This window comes from Haliotis asinina, chromosome 15, assembly GCF_037392515.1.
Source record: "Haliotis asinina isolate JCU_RB_2024 chromosome 15, JCU_Hal_asi_v2, whole genome shotgun sequence".
NCBI classification, from domain to species: domain Eukaryota; kingdom Metazoa; phylum Mollusca; class Gastropoda; order Lepetellida; family Haliotidae; genus Haliotis; species Haliotis asinina.
In genome coordinates, this window is record NC_090294.1 from 46641074 (window position 1) to 46657567 (window position 16494).

General features: G+C 41.0%; 1 protein-coding gene across 1 annotated transcript; it reads left to right on the forward strand.

Moving 5' to 3' along the window:
- The first annotated feature begins 452 nt into the window (after positions 1–452).
- Positions 453–16494, forward strand: LOC137265053 (b(0,+)-type amino acid transporter 1-like). The gene is made up of 13 exons (XM_067800375.1): positions 453–468; positions 3905–4078; positions 4370–4471; positions 6183–6422; positions 8068–8193; positions 8825–8924; positions 9727–9771; positions 10328–10451; positions 11302–11405; positions 12905–13001; positions 14103–14252; positions 14843–15011; positions 16427–16494. Exons 1-13 carry the CDS (start codon positions 453–455, stop codon positions 16492–16494), a joined length of 1515 nt encoding a protein of 504 aa, XP_067656476.1.

Below are 16494 nucleotides of genomic sequence, written 5' to 3' on the forward strand. Positions count from 1 at the left end.
GTTTTTGTTGTTTTTTTTGTTTATAATTATTTTTAGCATTAACAAAATAACCAGGAACATTCCATAAATGTCGCTACCAAATTATTTTTTATGAGTCAATCATCAATTGTGAGATTTTGATAAATTCCAAACTCTATATGACACACAGGACATCTTTTAGTAATCTGCACATATAGGATCTGCAATAGTGGCCTTTGGGACATTGCATATTCCTATTTACGTCATCTACAATGTACAGAAGGATAGCAAATGACAATGATCAAGCTCTTGACATATGAATATGTACGTTGTACACATGGGTTGGACTGCATTTACAACAAGACACCAAAAAAAAAACCATGCATAGATGAGCTGCGAACGAGTGTCCTGGTCTCCACTCGAAACACGGGTCACACTCAGATGTGACAGGACTATACAGAGATACTTGTGTGCAGGTGTTGCAAACGGTTACCATGGATGAGACCAAGGGTATGTATATGCCAAATGACTAAACACACATCTATTACCTGCGACAGCATTTAAATAGGTGAAAATCAAACGAGTGTTACATTTTTATGCTTTAACTACATGTACATCGCAGCGGTCTGTAAATAATTTGGGCAAGACAATCCAGTAAGCAAACTCACAATTTTTATTGTGGGCTGGTTCAATTTTACTCAACTTTTAGCAATATCTCGGCGGTAACACCAGAAATGGGTTCACGTGTACCTCGTTTTGTTGCTGAAGGTCGCTTTAACGTTGGTACGAGAAACTCAAGACGCTGTCAGAAAGCGGTTGACAGTTCCAAACTCCAAATACAATATATATATCCGTGTTTTTCACAAGTTTAAATGGAGTGGAAGACTAAAGTGAGTGAGTTTAGTGTTACGCCGCACTCAGCAATATTCCAGCTAAATAATCGAGTCTGGACCACACAGTCCAGTGATCAACAGCACGAACATCCATCTGTGCAACAGGGAACGGATGACTTGTGTCAGTCAAGTCAGTTAGCCACCCGACCATCCGATTTCATTAGTCGCCTTTTATGGCAAGGATGAGTTGCTGAAGGTCCATTCCACCCCGACCTTCACGGTAGTATATCAAATTAGAATACGCATAAATGGGCGCAGATGGCAAGAAGTCCATGTCTTTCAGAATATTTATCAAGATTTTTTTTAATATAATTACTGTCGGAAAATATGGTTCTTTAAAGTTTTAAGTACATTGGCTGATCCGCTGCCATATTGTGCCAGATGGAAACGATGAATTATAATGGCCTCAGGGTCTATAGCATGTGTCAGATTTCCACTGTGTTAAACTGAGACACTGTAACTCGATCTGAGCAAACGTGCGCACGCACACACGTACGCACACATACTTTTAAAGGCATACTTATTATTTCCAGGGAAACTGCATAGATAGGAGTTAAATCATAACACTTTGGCGAAGTTAGTGGCTTGATAAATTTCATGATTACTGTTGCCAAATCGAAAACTCCTTTCATGTGCATCAACATTTGTTCTTTCGTCGGCTCCAAGTATATAATTAGAAGCCAGAAAGCCCTTTTCACATTTACAAGAAATCTCGGCCAAATACTCGACTGTATAATTGCGACTGTATCTTGAGCAGAGCATGTTTCAGCAGTATTACAGCTGTATGATGTGAGCGTATCCTGCCCTAACGGTGCCACCTGTCATAAACCTATGCTCAATCTTGTCATTTGTTTACCTGAACTTATTCGGAAAACTGTGGTGTAACTCAACATTGCGAATTTCACTGGACATCATTTTCGTCACTGATGTATCAAATTTGGACGATTTTGACCATAAATTTTCTTTCTGATGTCTTGAATGTTGAAGCCTTGACCAAACAGCCGAGCACCAGTGGCAAAAACGCTCTTTGAAATCTGATAAAAAGATCACGCAAGATTGAACCTCAAATGTTGTTACATTTAAACAAAGCCTGGTGTTACTGGAGTAGTACTCTACATGAAAGGGAAGCTGACTATTGGAAAGTTGAAATCATCCCTAATGTCATACAGTTTTGTGGAGAGTATATTATGATTATTATTTTTATTTCATATTTGTTTTTTGCGACTCTGAATCTTTATATATATATATATATATATATATATATATATATATATATATGCATAATTCTGAATGTGAAACGGTTGAAGCGGTCTGACTCGTCTCCTTATTTCCATGTTCAGGTGAGAATAAAACAAGGGAATACATTTCTTTTCATGCGTATTTCAGCTGCAAAGTTCATGCATATATATTGTTACATTAGCCCACAGACCCAGCAGGATACTCAGCGACCTTGAAATTGGTTAACATGGGATGACATGGATGTTATATCACCATGTCACGGCAACCCATGATATCTGGGTCATCGCATGTTGGATGTAAATATTTACAATGTTCATACCAAAGACATGATCCACCAGCTGGAAGTACCCTTTCACCTGAGCCTTTTCCATTTGTTAAGCTTGTATTAACTGGGACCGTAGTACAGTACAGTGTCCTTTGTGGTTCCAGAATCATTTTATCATTTTATCACTCACTCACTCAAGAGCATACATACACAGAAAAAAGCAATGATCTTTCGTCATGATGATGTACCAAGCCCGTAGATCACAGTGACATGACACCAGAGTTTCCCTACTGTAGGATAGTGAATAATATAAATGAAATTCTTTTCACACATCTGTCCTACGGCCGGCTGTCACTTTCATTTACTGGGGCAGTAAACGCAGGAGGGAACAGCTGGAGATACATATTACCCCCTGAAAACGTCAAGAGAATTTATTAATAGAACTGAATTGATTTTAGGAGGACAACAATATTTAAGTCGGCGTGAGTGAGTGAGTTGAGTTTTACGCCGCACTCAGCAATATTCCAGCAATGTGGCGGCGGTCTGTAAATAATCGAGTCTGGACCAGACGATCCAGTGACCAACAATATGGACATCGATCTGCACAACTGAGAACCAATGACATGTGTCAACCAAGTCAGCAAGCCTGGCCACCCAATCCCGTTAGTCACCTCTTACGACAAGCACAGTCGCTTTTTGTGGCAAGCACGGATTGCTGAAGGCCTGTTCTAACCGGGACCTTCACGGGTCGGCGTGAAGTAAACTTAGTAATGCCCAAAATAATAATGGTTATAATGCTAAACATCTAAATAAATATATGCATTCTTATTACTGAATATGAACATGAACAATATTACAATATTACCTGATATAACCATACAGCTATTGGATAACGGAAGTCACTGTTGTACAAGAGTTGTTTCATGAATCTATAAACGGTCAACTAACGGTATCTCTGTCAGCCCACGAGGCTGGAATAGATACGTTTCGTCAAGTAAACAATGTTTATGTTTGTTTTGATGTTTTTTTATTGGTGTTTAACCTACATGTAACCAGGTACACAGGGCCAACCAAGGTTTGTATACATGTTCAGTAATGTCCACTTTACGACAAGCCATTTTACGACAAGCCAGGTACACAGGGTCCACCAAGGTTTGAATACATGCTCAGTAATGTCCATTTTACGACAAGCATGATGGGGATACGACGTGCTCGCAATACCAATCGAGTCAGCCACTGACATTTAAAGGATTTATGTATCGCTGTTAAACAGCAAATATACTTGTAGAATTAGAACGTGCGTTATAGGACATTGGAGATTCAAAAATAAAAAGAAACAAAGTATTTTAACTTAGTTAACTAATATTTTCGGGTATTCCAGTGACATTGAATAACTAAAATCTTTCGTCCAGTGAGAATCAGGGTGGATGTATCTTCACGATGAACAACAATGGCAACGATAACCGCTATTGTATACACAGAAGCAGCAACAAGTAAGTACAGAATTTATGCAAGCCTAATATAGATACGTGAAGAACACTACTTACAGATTCGTCAAACCTGTACAAGGTATCACCATCAGACATGGAAGTGCGTCAACGGGCAGCTGGGGACTCACCAGAGAAGACTGACCATCAAGTTGAACTTGACACATCTAAGATGACCCTGAAGAAGGAAATTGGCCTACTGAGTGGGGTAGCCTTTGTGGCGGGGTCCATCATCGGTAAGCTGGGTGAAACATGGATCATTTGGTTTCTAGGAAAGAATCATCACAACGGGCTGATAGTCATTTGATAGGAATCATTATTAAGGGTTGGGTTCTGACAGGAAAGGATGTCGGAACGATTGTGATGAGATTTACAGGAAAGGAATTGGATGGGAGGAACGGAAGGGTTTTGAATAAAAATGGCAAGGGAGAGATTCTGATTTATCACCATGGTCATTAGGTGGCGGGGAATCTGCACATGACTACGTATTGAGTTATTGTAAAAGTACATCCTTAAATATTTTGAAGGTTCTGGTATTTTCATCACTCCCCAAGGAGTCTTGAGGAACACGGGTTCTGTGGGCCTGTGTATGGTGGTGTGGTCTACTGGAGCTGTCCTGTCTCTCCTCGGTGAGTAACTCAGCGGTGTGTTGAACAAGAAACACCCTTTAAAGGGGCGCCTGAGTAAAGTGATATGGGCGGGAGATGAGGTGTGGCCTGAAGTGGATTTCAGGAGCAACACGATGACCATACCCCTGTTTAATAGAGAGTTGCCTCTAATGGAGATGGGTACCCACCAATACGATACTCTCATCTCCAATATACAGGTGCTTAGACAGCTTTTTGAGAAAGAGAGGGGGTGGGTGGGTGTCATTTTCACCCGTTTCCACGAGAGTTTCAAAGAACAATAAACTTTCAGGACAAATCGGGGCTGAGGGGCTAAGATACATAGGTCTCACACACATAAACGCTATGAAGCATCTCTATAGGCTGGAAGTAATCCTTTGTCGCACTTTCGTGCATCTCGTACGATTAATACGCACAAAAACCTGTATGAATGACTTCTTTAAACTTATACTTCGAAATGCGCTATATTTTCATTATCTGCATATCCAGCGGTTAGTATTTGCTAGCAATCGAACATGTCAGTCGATCACTTGCATGTCAGGGAGTCAGTTTTCATTATGTGACCTTTGACATGCTGGGGATTCCCTCCCTAAAACGGTAACGAGCTGTGTAGGAAAACCTAATATGTGCTACTACGGGTTATCCCATTCTGCATTTCGAAAATGTGCACTGAACTAGTAGAAGTGTGCTGTGTTACGTGTACATTTGTTTTGAATAGAAAATGCATCAGTATTAAAATATTAACGTTCTATGCTCAGTAAAAACACAGAATGAGCTTAAATTAGAGATTTATAGAAGTCTTGATGTCCGCATTAAAGCGGGACGATGAATTTTGATTACCCACATGGCCGAACTCTAATCTCACTAAAAGCATGAAGGCCTTATGACAGGAAAAGCGGTTTAACGCCGGTTCGTGTGTGAATGTCTTACAGCGGACGTATGCCGAATTCATAGATCTTTAAACCTCTATATTATTATATCATACTAACATTTAAATAGCGCCGATATCCAGCTCAGCTTCTCATAAGCGCGCTATTTTTCCCTCGATCACTGACCACGTAAATTTCCTTGCTTTACTCCAACTTCCCCCTCCCCCTCTCCCAAAGCCCATTGTCATAGTCACAATATCTCTTATCTCGCGCTATGACGCATCTGGCTTTAGGTGAGATTAGAGTATGACCATGTGGGTAATCCAAAATCATTGTGCAAAACTTGGTAGATATATCAAACATAAAATAAAGTCGTGCCTTTTGCTATTTTTAGATTTTTGTCATTTGTATTTTTCTTGGTTTCCATGGAAATGATTTGGTCGTCACAAAATGAAAACCTTAATATCTTTCAGCAAAACGTAGATTTGTGGGGCAGATTTATGGCATTTTCATTTTGCCAATCATCCATGGAAAAGACTCGGCTTTGGTCTCAAAAGGGCGGGGTGGGCTTCACTTCCGCAGCACAAATTGAAAACCATTCAGTATCTTTCAGCAACACTTTTTAATTCCGTAGATGTTGAAGTGGTGCCTTTTGTACGTCTCACAGAAGATTGACGTTTACATTTTTTACGATTTCCATGGAAATGATTTGGAATTGTTCTAAAAACAACATCAAGCTGAACTTTAAGTAACAGATGATTTTTTTTCTTCCAAATATGTGGGGGAAGTGGTGATATGTCATCTTTTGAGGATCCTGTATCTCTAACAATCCTGTGACCTTTCAGGTTCACTTACCTTCACGGAGTTAACATCCGTCACACGGACATCAGGAGGGGAGTACGCAGTGTTGATGAAAACATTCGGCCCTATCCCTGCCTTTATGTTTGCATGGTCCATCGGGATCGCTAGGAATCCTGCGTCCAGGGCTGTGCAATGTCTGACGTTCGCCGAGTATCTCTCGCCCTTCCTGGAGCTGTGTGGATCTCCTGACCTTCCAAAGAAGCTCATAGCGGTGTGCCTACTTGGTAAGTTCACCTCAGTTATGTCTGGAAACTCTCGGACTCACAGCTTCTTGATATTCCAATCAAAAATATCCCAGGACGTGCACGGCTTTGACTGACCTACGAGGGTTGGCTGAAAGGTTCTAAGCCTCACTGTGAAAAAAAAGTTACAAAGTCTACGTTTGTCATTTATTTTTCTACATAGTCCCCTTCCAAGTTCACACACTTTTGCCAGCGATGCTGCAAGGCCCGAATCCCGGTCAGGAAGAAATCTTCTTCAGCTACCCTAAAAAATCAGTCACAGCAGAAATGACGTCATCATTACTTGCAAAATGGCGACCGGCGAGTTCCTTTTTCATTTTGGGGAACAGGTGGAAGTCAGAAGGAGCCAAATCAGGTGAATAAGGAGGATAGTCAATGAGTTCAAAGCCACAATCGCGGATTGTTGACATGGCCACCACCGATTTGTGAACAGGCGCATTGTCTTGGTGGAAGAGGACACCTTTAGCGATCATCCCTCGTCGTTTGGCTTTGATTGCTTCTCGCAACTGGTTCAGTAGATCAGCATAGTATCTGCCGTTGATAGTTTGACCTTTTTCAAGATAACCAATGAGCAGAATACCCCTGGAATCCCAAAAGACTGAAGGAACAGACTTGGCTTTCTTCGGAGCTGGTGAATCAGGATGCTTCCACTGTTTTGACTGTAGTTTTGTTTCTGGTTGAAAGTGATGTATCCAGGTCTCATCCATGGTGACAAGTCGTGCCACAAAATCATCGGGATCTGCTTCAAAACGACGCAAATTGTCATGGGACATCTGGAACCTGACACGTTTCTGTTCTGCTGTCAAGAGCTTTGGCACCCATCTTGCGGAAACTTTAGTCATTCCTAATTCGTTGGTGATAATATGCTCAACCCTCTCATGAGAGATGCCCACTAAACTAGCAATATGTCGAGTAGTCAATCATCGATCATCCATCAACATATCGAGCACTCGCGTGATGTTTTCTGGAGTGGTTGCTGTTGAAGGCCTTCCTGAGCGTGGGTCATCATCAAGGCTTTGTCTGCCACGCTTACATTCTGCAGCCCACTTCTTTACTGTGAAAAATGAAGGAGCATCATCCCCTAGAGTGGAGACCATGTCAGCATGTATCTGTGTTGGGGACATTTCTTTCGCAAGTACTTGATGACTGCCCTGTATTCAGTTTTGTCCATTTCTGATGATTTCAGAGGGTAGGTTTACCAAAAGAGCTGTAGTTGAGATAAAACTATTAGTACGTTTGTAGTTCTTGTGTCTATGATTCACTAAATGATTGTCCTCATTGGTGGCAAACACCTGTCTCTACCTGGTGAGGAAAAACCACTCAGACTGAGAACTTTTCAGAACTCGTACCAAGATCAATGCCGAATATCACAAACAAACATATTAATCTTTATGGGACCGTTCATAGTTTGACTACTATACCAAATTTATGACCCGCCTAACTCTTGATAACAAATTAATGACAATATTAATTGTCAAGAATGAACAATATCCTACAATGAGATATGTCACCCAAATACCCCTTTCGCGGCAGAAATATGAGTCCTGCTTGCATTTAAGCTGGAAGTGTATATTCTCACACCAAATATCAGCATGCACCAGTACATGACCTGGCATCTGTTGTCCAGTTCTCCTGGCCATCACCACCTCCTACAGCGTGAGGTTGTCGGCACGGATCCAGATCTTCTTCACTGCAGCCAAACTGGGAGCTCTCATTGTGATCATCATTGGAGGACTGGTCAAAATTGGTCAAGGTAAGAAAGACTGCAGATATTGGCAGTGGATTCAGCGACAGGACCTCAGTGGGTGAGATATATTCCGGACACATCACGTGGTGTCAGTATATTTTAGGATAAAGGTCCGCTATGATGCAGGTCATATTTATACCTCTGGGGAGAGCGGAGAGCATGATTGGAGCAGGCAAACATTCACTCATAATTTCAGCGAGCAGGGATTCAAACCCAGACCTATAGATTTCTGGCGATTACCATTCTCTAAGGCTTACTTCGACATGTGTTTCATACAAAATCCAAAATCCAGATGAAATGGTTTCAGTAAATATTGTCACAGTTTCATGCTTGATGAGCATTTGGCATAAGAACATCATAGAGATCCTCGACGTTTAAAACCATTTGTTGTAGGTTTTTTTTCGAAATCGAAATTTTTCGAAGGGTTTTTCATATATAGTTGAATTAACTAGAAAATAATCGATGCAACGGTAAACAAACCTCGAAATATCGAAACAAATACTGAAATATTGACTGGATACCTAAACCATCGAGAAGATTTCGATAAAGATCTAGATGTTTATGTGTACATGCTCACGATACGAAATATGTAGAATTTTTATGAAGGCTCCGCAACAAATTATGTCTTAATTTTCAGGGACCTTATCTGAGCTACCAACTGGGTTTGATGGTTCCGTGACGGTGATTTCGAATATCGCTCTGGCGTACTACTCCATCATGTTTGCGTACGGAGGATGGTAAGTGAGTTAGTGTGAGTGAGTTTAGTTTTACGGGGCACTCAGCAGTATTCCAGATATATATGTATATGGCAACAGTATGTAAATAAGCAAGACAACCCAGTGGTCAACACCATGAGCATCGATCTGCGCAACTAGAAACGGATGACATCATTCCGTCTGTCGCTTCTTACCACGAGCATGGGATAGTGAAAGCCAATATATCTTCACGGGTGGAGGATAGTATGTGATATCAGGCCAGCTCAGACTCGGTCGCGTTGTTCGATAAAACTGACAATTAGATTTTTATCTTAACAAATGAAATCCATTTCACAAATTTAATTTCATTTGCCTTCCAACAATGTCCGTGTTTGTTTCCAAAAAACCGTAATATCAAAATCATGAACTAATTGAATAATTCAAGACTGTAATCTTAATACCACACGTGACAGCCAAAATGCTGCATTCTGTTAACTAGATCATGGACAGAGGGAGCATGACACATTCGGACTTGAAACGGCGTGTCGGTTTAAAACTAGGATAAAAATGAGTTTAACGGCATGTTTCTTCTAAGTAGAAAAACACAGTTTCTGCATGTTGCTTGTTTTAAATAACATTTTCTAATTATGACCCTATTTGAGCTAGATGGTCGACGGTGCAGTTTTTGTTTGCTTTTAACGAAAACCACATTCAATATTTGAGTAAGTAATTTGAAGCACAACGTTAATCTAGTGTTGACATGGTTCTGCAAACACCAATTCCGCAATAATGTGTTGCCCTGTGTATTTATTTTGGAGAAATCATACGCAATTTTTATTTTAAGGAACAATGTAAACTTCTTAATAGAGGAAGTGAAGAACCCACAAAGGTACTGTATGAGTTATACATGATATTAACGAGTGTGTAGTTGATGCTACAAACTGAAGCAATAAGCTTCGTGTCTCAATGTGCTAAATGTGCAAACGAGGACACCAGACAACTCCGTTTGAAAAAAGTTCAACTTGGTCGAATGGTCACTGCACAGCGGTGCCCAAAATATTGATTTATACACGACAAGATGTTCGCTCATCGAATTCTACGGCACTTAAAATGTTGATCTTAATTTTTTTAGAATGTCATGTGACAGAGATCTTTTACCAGCATGTCGTTAGAGTATTTTAAGATGTATCATGCCAGTCGTACCAATATTTGTATATTTGTCAATATCTAGCTCATCTGCTCAAAGGTGTTTTGTTTTTCTCTCGATTACTGAAAGACAATCTCAATGGCACATCGTATGCGTATTAAGCGATAACACAATTTAATAAATTGTATACAATACTGCATAGGAAACTATTTTGTTCAATACAGAATATGTCCAAAAGTGTGAGTATTATTAAACTGGACACAATTTTCTGTGATTAATCCTTGTTGTCACCTGCTAGAAACGGCCCCCTGTCAAGTATCATCGGCGTGTCGATTGTCGGCGTTGTCTACATCCTCACCAACATCTCCTACCTTGCTGTCTTGACCCGTGACGAGATGTATCAGTCGACTGCCGTCGCGCAGGTACATATGTTGAAAGTTAGATCGGCAATACTGGTATTGATAATAATTTTGCACTGGTTGCCTGGCAGGTTTGGATGTTCGCTAATGACGACACGAAGTCGTGAATGTCCACTTGTTTTGACTGCATGCACACAACCCGTGAAGGTCCGGAATAGTATATTAACTTTCAGTAACTCATGCTTGTCGGAAGAGGCGACTGAAGGGATTGGACGGTCAGGATCGCTGACTTGGTTGACACAGGTCATCGTATCAGTTATGTAGATTCATGCTGCTGTTGATCACTCGTTGATCTGATCCAGGTTCGATTATTTACAGACTTCTGCAATATAGCAAGAATAGTGCTGAGTGCGGAGTAAAAATACACACAATGACAGGTTAGGATGTTTGCTAATGACAACACGATGTCGTGAATGTCCATTTGTCTTGTTTGAATGCACACCCTGCATACTGGTGGGCAGTGATCATCTGGCCCCTGCATACGGGTGGGCAGTGGTCTTCTGGCCCTCACGTTGCGTCCCTAAACGTGCCAGGAAGCCATGGTTTTGATTTCAGGTCCCAAGAAACCTTCTTCACGTTGCCAAATGTGTCACAGTTGCTCTCTTTGATTTCGAAGATTTCACTTCGGACCTTAACAGAATATTGTGTAGAACGGAATATGACCCAACGCACTCACTTCACCCTTGTCAATACCATATACGTGACCGGTGGATTTAATAGGTCTTCAGTAACCAGTAATTGGCGACTAACGGAATCACCAAAGTCCTGAATCAGTTCGGGTGTCTGACTTACAGAGGCATCACATAAGCACTATTCAAATGAACGTTAAACTTGACTCTATGTTTTCAACCAGACCTGGGGAAACAGGGTCCTCGGTCCAGCCTCCTGGATTATCCCGATCTGCGTCATGATGTCTGTGTACGGCAGTGCTAACGGTGGAATAGGAACATCTTCAAGGTGAGAAGTAAATTGAATGAATGGAACGGTTCTGTAAAACAGATGTCAATCACCAACATATCAACGTACCACAAGTAAACGCTCCAGTATACTTAAATCATCGACATGTTGGTGTTAGATTGTAATAAACTACTAAAAAAAACGCATAGGTAGTATTTATTCCATGTAACTTTTCCAATTTGAATCTTTGGTGTCACTGTAATCAGTATATCTATGGTGAACGCTGTCTGCAAACACTTCCGAGTTTGAGTTTGAATCCATTCTCATTGAGGATAAAATCTGTTTTCCTCAATAAATGCAATAAATTGTGAACGGGAAAAAATCATGCGTTTCCTTTTGCACGTATATTCGTCATTTCCAATAACATCAGTGGGGTCTCAATGCTCTTGCGACAGTTGACAATCTTATATTTGATGTTAAAGTCACGCCTAGACGTACTGAGGTACAGCGCAACAATGTGATTGGTCATTTGGATCGCAAGGCAACTGAATGTGTCACAGAGTACCATAGTAAGACTTTGGCATCGCTACCTCTTGAGTTAAGAGCGCCAACTCATTCCTAGACACTTCATCCGGAATCTGGTCCAGTCTATGCCAAGCAGCCATTGATGCTAATGTTGGTCACACAAGGTACTGATTGCTCTGCGACCTTGACCTTGGAAAGCTTGTCATTTGTGACGTACAGTTTCTTGCAGCATTGGACCGAATGTTCATTCAGGTTTTCATCATGACTGCCCTGTATTACTGAACCTTAATGATAACAATTTTCAGCAGTGCGTTTCTTATTTTTTGAGTAGTGTATGAATTGAAAACGAGCAAGTGCATTTAAGAAAAGCTAAACCTGAAATTGTAATCAAAATAGAAATCTAATCAGAGAGACCCATGTCAACATGGATCTCTTTGGGCATTTCTTAGCAAAATAGTGGTAAACTGTGTATGAATGGGTAATTGAGAATCTGTGATGATACCTAGGGGTCGTTTGCAAAACTGGTAAACAAACCCTGCACCGTAACAGTTATAAGATTCTGAAGATGATAATCTTTTTCTCATTTTTTCTATAATGATCATAAAAGATGCGTCAGTTTTGCGGACGGTGAGATGTGGCCCGTCGTTCTCTCTGTTACGGGATAGTGTGCAGTAACTACAATGAGCGCAACGGGACAACAATGCCAGCTGACTGAACAAACTACTGTGTTTTAATACTGTCAACTGCAGTCACTTTTCTGATACACTGTGCTATGGCTCGCAAAGGTCTGTCCGTGGCCGTCACGCCATTCAAACCTGTTCACTGCTGTATCAACATACGAAGTTCTCTTTTTAATTAAAAGAACGATATTACTTGTTTGTACCTGTATTTTGTTGATCTACTTTTACGGGAGACATCGGTAAGGCTACATGGTTGACATTCTTGCTACATTGTCCAGCTGTTAGTTGATGGGGTAACCTGTCCACTGTCCATGACGTCAATGTTTCTCTGTCTTTACCCTTCTCGCCTCTTAGAATACAGTTTGCTGCAGCCCGTGATGGGAACTGGTGGGAGCTCCTGTCATACATCAGTGTGAAAAGGTACACGCCCATGCCAGCAATTGTTTGTCAGGTGAGTAGAAATAAAACTGTTTTGTGCCACCAATATCTTAGCGATACATAATGTAATGCATAGGTACATCTTCAAGGTTACCCCCAAAGGAGAAACAAATATGCCAGCGCGTGGTTTAGTATGAGAACGGGAATCGTTGAGTATGGGGAATTTTTCTGCACCCACGTTCAAGAGTTGTCTTCTCCACCGGAAACGGAAGTCTTCGGAATCCAGTGGAAGTCCGTTTCCGGTGGAAGTGTGGTTGTAAAGATGAAAGGTGCACCAGCTGGATCGGAGCCTGCGTCAGTGAACGCTGGGCTGTATGTCTTGCATGGACGAGGCAGACGACGTCCAACTGTCCTCGCACATATCCATCTGTTGCCAAGAACTATACAGGCTGTAAGGGTTGCTGGCTGGAACCTGTGTCGGAGGTGCTCGTCTCGAATCCATCGATGGGATCGTTACTGGTGCAAACCTGTATAGATGATCAGATTGTTTGGTGGAAGCGTGGCCATAAGTGCCAGATTGTGTATCCATGGGCGCTGTATGATGGATTGTCAGGTCTTTTATCTGGCCATTTCTTCGGAGTATGGCATGTTTCTTGCGAATTCGTGCACTTCCGAAAAACTGCTTGATTGCTTTGTCCGACCCTTGCAATGCACTCATTTTCTGGTTCTAAACCAAAAAAGTCTTTTACAAAATTGGCAATGACAGTATTCCATGTCGCGGTAGTCTCTGGGTACAGAACGTACTACTATCAAGGAAATTCAGGACATAAAAATGACTCAGTTAGGACAATCAAACTGAGGTTTTGTTTGAAAACTATAGCTGAATGCCACTCAAGGGGGAACTTTAGCTGAATGCTAATGGAGGTTGACAATTGGTTGAAACTATTGGAAGGTTTGGTTTAGTATTGGGCCATTATCAACTCACATTCATCATACCTTTACTTATTGAACCGTATGGGTTTTTTTCTAGTGCATTTATGATAATCCCACTACGCTGCAAATGTTTTATAATTAGTTGTAATACAGTTTGCTCTTCTCTCGATTTGACTTAACTCGATTTTCGCTTATTCGATCCATTCTCAGGCTAATGTAATGTGTTGATGCTTGGCTGCAGGTGCTGATCGCTATCTTCATGGTACTACAGGGAACCATCACCAGTCTCATCACTTTCCTCAGCTTCACCAGCTGGGTCTTCTACTGCGCTTGTGCTCTGTGTTGTATTGTACTCCGGTTCAAAGTAAAGGACGACCCAAAACGAATAAAGGTGATACTGTAAACGCTTCGGAAGTGAAAACCTTACATATCCGTGTGGAAAGGATTTGACTGTTTTCAATGTCGATACGAACAGCATCTACCTCAGAAGTAGTACCGAAAATATTTCCTAATCGCTTCTTCAAAACTTTGGATGTGGAGGCTGATATTCTTATTATAGTGTTCTTCACATCAACCTCGAAGTGTCTGACTCGGATGAGAGATGTTCTTGTAATGTGTGTCCAGGGCGATGTTATTGTAGTGTCCTTCACATCAACCTCGAGGTGTCTGTCTTGGATGTGGCATGTTCTTATAATGAGTGTCCAGGACTATGTTATTGTAGAGTCCTTCACATCAACTTCGAGGTGTCTTACTGTGGTGAGTGCTGTTCTTGTAATGAGTGTTCAGGGCGATGTCATTGTATCGAGTCTGACAACAGCCAGATTGTGAGGATTTCGATTGTTTATGAATGTCAACGTGACGTTCAAGTGTCTAGCAAGCATATCTACATTCATCACCTCTAAATCTCAGATGCACAGTTAACATATCGCTGTATTAAATGAATATGCACCTTAAATCCAATTCACGCCCGTCTTCTTGCAGGTTCCAATCTTCATCCCCATCTTCTTCATGCTGTGGTGTCTGTTCCTTGTTGTGGCACCCATTGTAGATAATCCCCGGGTTGAGCTGCTGTATGCTGCAGCTTTCGTTGTCGGTGGCCTCGTCATCTATTTCCCACTCATCCACTTCAACTTAAAACCAAAATGGTTTGGTAGGTATAGAACCTATCCACTCATCCACTTCAACTTAAAACCAAAATGGTTTGGTAGGTATAGAACCTATCCACTCATCTACTTCAGCTTAAAACCAAAATGGTTTGGTAGGTATAGAACCTATCCACTCATCCACTTCAACTTAAAACCAACATGGTTTGGTAGGTATAGAACCTATCCACTCATCCACTTCAACCTAAAACCAAAATGCGTCGGTAGGTATAGAACCTATCCACTCATCCACTTCAGCTTAAAACCAAAATGGTTTGGTAGGTATAGAACCTATCCACTCATCCACTTCAACTTAAAACCAAAATGGTTTGGTAGGTATAGAACCTATCCACTCATCCACTTCAACTTAAAACCAAAATGGTTTGGTAGGTATAGAACCTATCCACTCATCCACTTCAACTTAAAACCAAAATGGTTTGGTAGGTATAGAACCTATCCACTCATCCACTTCAACCTAAAACCAAAATGGTTTGGTAGGTATAGAACCTATCCACTCATCCACTTCAACTTAAAACCAAAATGGTTTGGTAGGTATAGAATTGTAGAATTCTACTTTCATTGAACAGTCATCAGCCACAGTGTCATTCTAATTCAGCAGATCCACTCGGGCATATCATCATCACAAAGTTACAAAATCATTAGGAATCTGGCCGAAGCTAATAAAGTTGATTGAATGAGGTCGATTACTTCATAAAAATGAGTGTTTAATCAAGTGGGAAATGGTAATAATACCCGGCGCTTTAGAAATGACGATTGCCTCCTGCCCCTCTGTTGGCACAAATCTTTTAAAAAGTGTTAACAGGGACAAAGAGCGAATGTGCTACAAGTCTCACTTCGTCTTTGTCATACATGAAAATGCCCTCCACGTCTTCACAAACACTTTTGGAAAGCTTTGTTTATGTTTTGATTAACCCTGATCAACAACTTTGGAGCATGACGATCTATGAAAAGTGGGTACAAACAGGAGGCTCGATTGGACCTTAAACCTTGTAACATTTAGACAGCTAGTGCACGAGCTGCTGCAATACTGCTCAACAAAACCAAAACCAAAAGTTGACGTATGTCGTCTTTTTATAATACAGTCTTTAGTGAATGTTCGCTCATTATGCAAACATCTAAATATGACACAGATGAGCGGGTATCGCAGTCCTTTTTATTTCTAGTTAATAAATTAGCGGAGGTCTACTGGCTGTTTTGCCATCATCAGTTATTTCAGAATGTACGTTTTTTCTGATGATTTCTGGAAACGTATCAGCCATTGTGTTAATTATTCAACTAATCTGGTCAATATGCAATGACACAGACAACGGCAAGACCTGAAGATGCCAAATTTTGAAACATAGAGTACACACAATTCATTATCTACTGGTAGTATACAAAATCTTCCAATTCTCGTTTACAGAAAAGATGGAGATGTATCTTCAGCTGCTGATGGAGGTGGCGCCAAGTACATACATGGACTCATACTGA